The sequence below is a fragment of the Ranitomeya imitator genome, chromosome 4, assembly GCF_032444005.1.
Source record: "Ranitomeya imitator isolate aRanImi1 chromosome 4, aRanImi1.pri, whole genome shotgun sequence".
Lineage (NCBI taxonomy): Eukaryota > Metazoa > Chordata > Amphibia > Anura > Dendrobatidae > Ranitomeya > Ranitomeya imitator.
The window spans coordinates 697,558,851-697,561,633 of NC_091285.1; the positions used below are offsets into that span (position 1 = coordinate 697,558,851).

At 38.0% G+C, this 2,783-nt stretch overlaps 1 protein-coding gene across 1 annotated transcript; it reads left to right on the forward strand.

Moving 5' to 3' along the window:
- The first annotated feature begins 1,215 nt into the window (after window positions 1–1,215).
- LOC138674759 (olfactory receptor 11L1-like) lies at window positions 1,216–2,241 on the forward strand. The gene has a single exon (XM_069762576.1). It carries the CDS (start codon window positions 1,318–1,320, stop codon window positions 2,239–2,241), a length of 924 nt encoding a protein of 307 aa, XP_069618677.1. The 5' UTR covers window positions 1,216–1,317.
- Window positions 2,242–2,783: the final 542 nt, after the last annotated feature.

Consider the following 2,783-nt stretch of genomic DNA (forward strand, 5'->3'; position numbering starts at 1 on the left):
GCCTAGTTTTTGCATGTGGCGAGTTTTGCGGGTGGCGAGTCCTGAGCAGCGACTTTTGTGTTTCGACTTTTATGTGGCGAGGTTGGCGTATGTGTGGTGAAATGTGTGCTGAGGGTAATATGTGTTCAAGCACGTGGTAGCGTGTGGCGCATTTTGTGTGTGTGTTCATATCCCCGTGTGTGGTGAGTATCCAATGTCGGGGCCCCACCTCGCTCTCACTCTTTAAGTCCCCCTTGTTCACATCTGGCAGCTGTCAATTTGCCTCCAACACTTTTCCTTTCACTTTTCCCCATTATGTAGATAGGGGCTAAATTGTTTGGTGAATTGGAAAGCGCGGGGTTAAAATTTCACCTCACAACATAGCCTATGACGCTCTCAGGGTCCAGACGTGTGACTGTGCAAAATTTTGTTGCTGTAGCTGCGACGCCTCCAACATTTTTCCTTTCACTTTTTCCCCATTATGTAGATAGGGGCAAAATTGTTTGGTGAATTGGAAAGCGCGGGGTTAAAATTTCACCTCACAACATAGCCTATGACGCTCTCGGGTTCCAGACATGTGACTGTGCCAAATTTTGTGGCTGTAGCTGCGACGGTGCAGATGCCAATCCCGGACATACATACATACATACACACACACATACACACATTCAGCTTTATATATTAGATGTGGCTAGAAGGATTAATGCTTTGATCATGTATGGAAGACAAAGTTTGATAACATCAAAATTACTTTGATTTACATTTCTGTTTTGTTCATTCACTTTACCTTTTGATATTTGACAGAAATAAAATATTAACACTTCTAATTTTTCTAATTATTTTTAACTACATAATTCTTGACACTCCTGCTTAAAACTATCTCACTCATTTCATATACAGTAGAGTACTTTATATTTTGGTAAGCTTATACATTGTGGGTATTTAGCATACAAACAGGAAAGCTTTTTTTACAAAAATTCTCTGAAGGCAAGATAACTATCAATTAATTTAAACATCTAGACTCTTTTATCTAGAAGAATCACTTGAGGGTGATTACCGGGATCCAGTGGGCATTTCCTATTTTCTTCTGAGACTATAAAAACATGAACATCTGGAACATTTCACCTTTACATCAGAAGAGCCGTTGGTGAAGATATTATTTAACAGATGAAAATATCCCACAATTCTATTGAGCCTCCTCTAATAATGAAAACCATCACTAAGTATAATATACCACTTGTTTTTAGTGGGCAACATTCCCCGACTTTATACCTGAACTTGAATAAATACTCATAATTTTTAGGAGAAAAAAGTTCTTGGATATTTATTGATATATAAATGATGTGTGATGTGAATCAGACACAAGTCACTCAGATACGTCTTCTTGGATTCCAAAGTCTTTCCGAATACAAACCTCTTCTATTCCTTCTGCTTACCCTGAGTTACATATGTATACTGGGAGGAAATCTTCTCATTGTCCTTCTAGTGACCATCATTGACCAACTCAAAATTCCAATGTTTTTCTTTCTGAAGCATTTATCCATAGCAGATGTCTTACTGACCACCAGCGTTATCCCCATGATGTTAGACATTATGTTTGTTGAGGAAGGAGTTTTGTCCCTTTGGGTTTGTATGACACAGCTTTATTTCTTTGGTATATTTTGCTCTGTTCAATGTTTTATCATTACCATCATGTCTTATGATCGATATTTGGCCATTTGTCATCCGTTACAATATTCATCACTAATAAGTCCAGATCTTTGCCTTCGACTTGTTATGGGAGCCTGGTTTTTGGCCATTGTGCTAATTTCAAGTGAGTCATGGGTTATTATTCAGTTTAACTTCTGTGGCTTGAATTACATGGACCATTTCTTTTGTGACCTTGGTCCCTTAATGGAATTGGCCACTTCTGATATTTCCATTGTAATGCTGCAAGACTTTGTTTATGAAATCATTATGCTTTTTTTTCCATTTGTTTTTATCATTGTTACCTACTGTTGCATTTTCTTTACAATCCTTAACATTTCGCATGGTAGAAGAAAAGCTTTCTCCACATGTGGCTCCCACCTGACCACAGTATGTGCATATTACGGCAGCCTAATCGCAGTCTACATGACTCCATCTGATGAGACCTCATCCAATACCAACAAATACAGATCCCTGTTGTATTTAGTGGTGACACCATTGCTGAATCCTATTATCTACAGTCTGAGGAACAATGAGATTAGGAGAGCTATGCAAAAGATGAGATACATTTTTTAAACACATTGAGTTTAAATGTTCAGCTCAGTGGTAATAAGTGAAGGCCTTATTCAACTATGAATCAAATCATTAACCAAAGCATTGTTTCCAATCCATTAGAAGTTGTATTGCAACTAGAGATAAGTAAATCAATTAAAGGCAAATTAAATTTTCAGCAAATTTCACAGAAAAATGGATAGGTCAGAATCCACTATTTTTCTGATAATATGCAAACTTCACGCACCACATAACTACTGATTCTGCACTAGGATGTGGACAGTTATCAAAACTTAGGTAGTGAATATTAATGGCCTTCAGGCACCTTTATTTCACATATAATAAAGTTTGGAATCTTATTTCCAGGCCAAATTCGATTGAATCTCCTAAATTTGAAATGTGAATAGTTCTCAAACAATCTATCTGCCTTTATTTTATCCTACCGTGTCCTCCTGGAACTCAGCGTATTTATGCTTCTGTAGCGCGACTGTCCTACTTGTTCGGAGCCAGCTCCCTGATCATTATTGCCAGCCTGCACCACCGGCCTGTAGATGACTTTATGGCCC

Bases quoted from the DNA above. Each gene is read 5' to 3' on its own strand.
- LOC138674759 (XM_069762576.1), top strand. From the start codon at position 1,318: ATGATGTGTGATGTGAATCAGACACAAGTCACTCAGATACGTCTTCTT.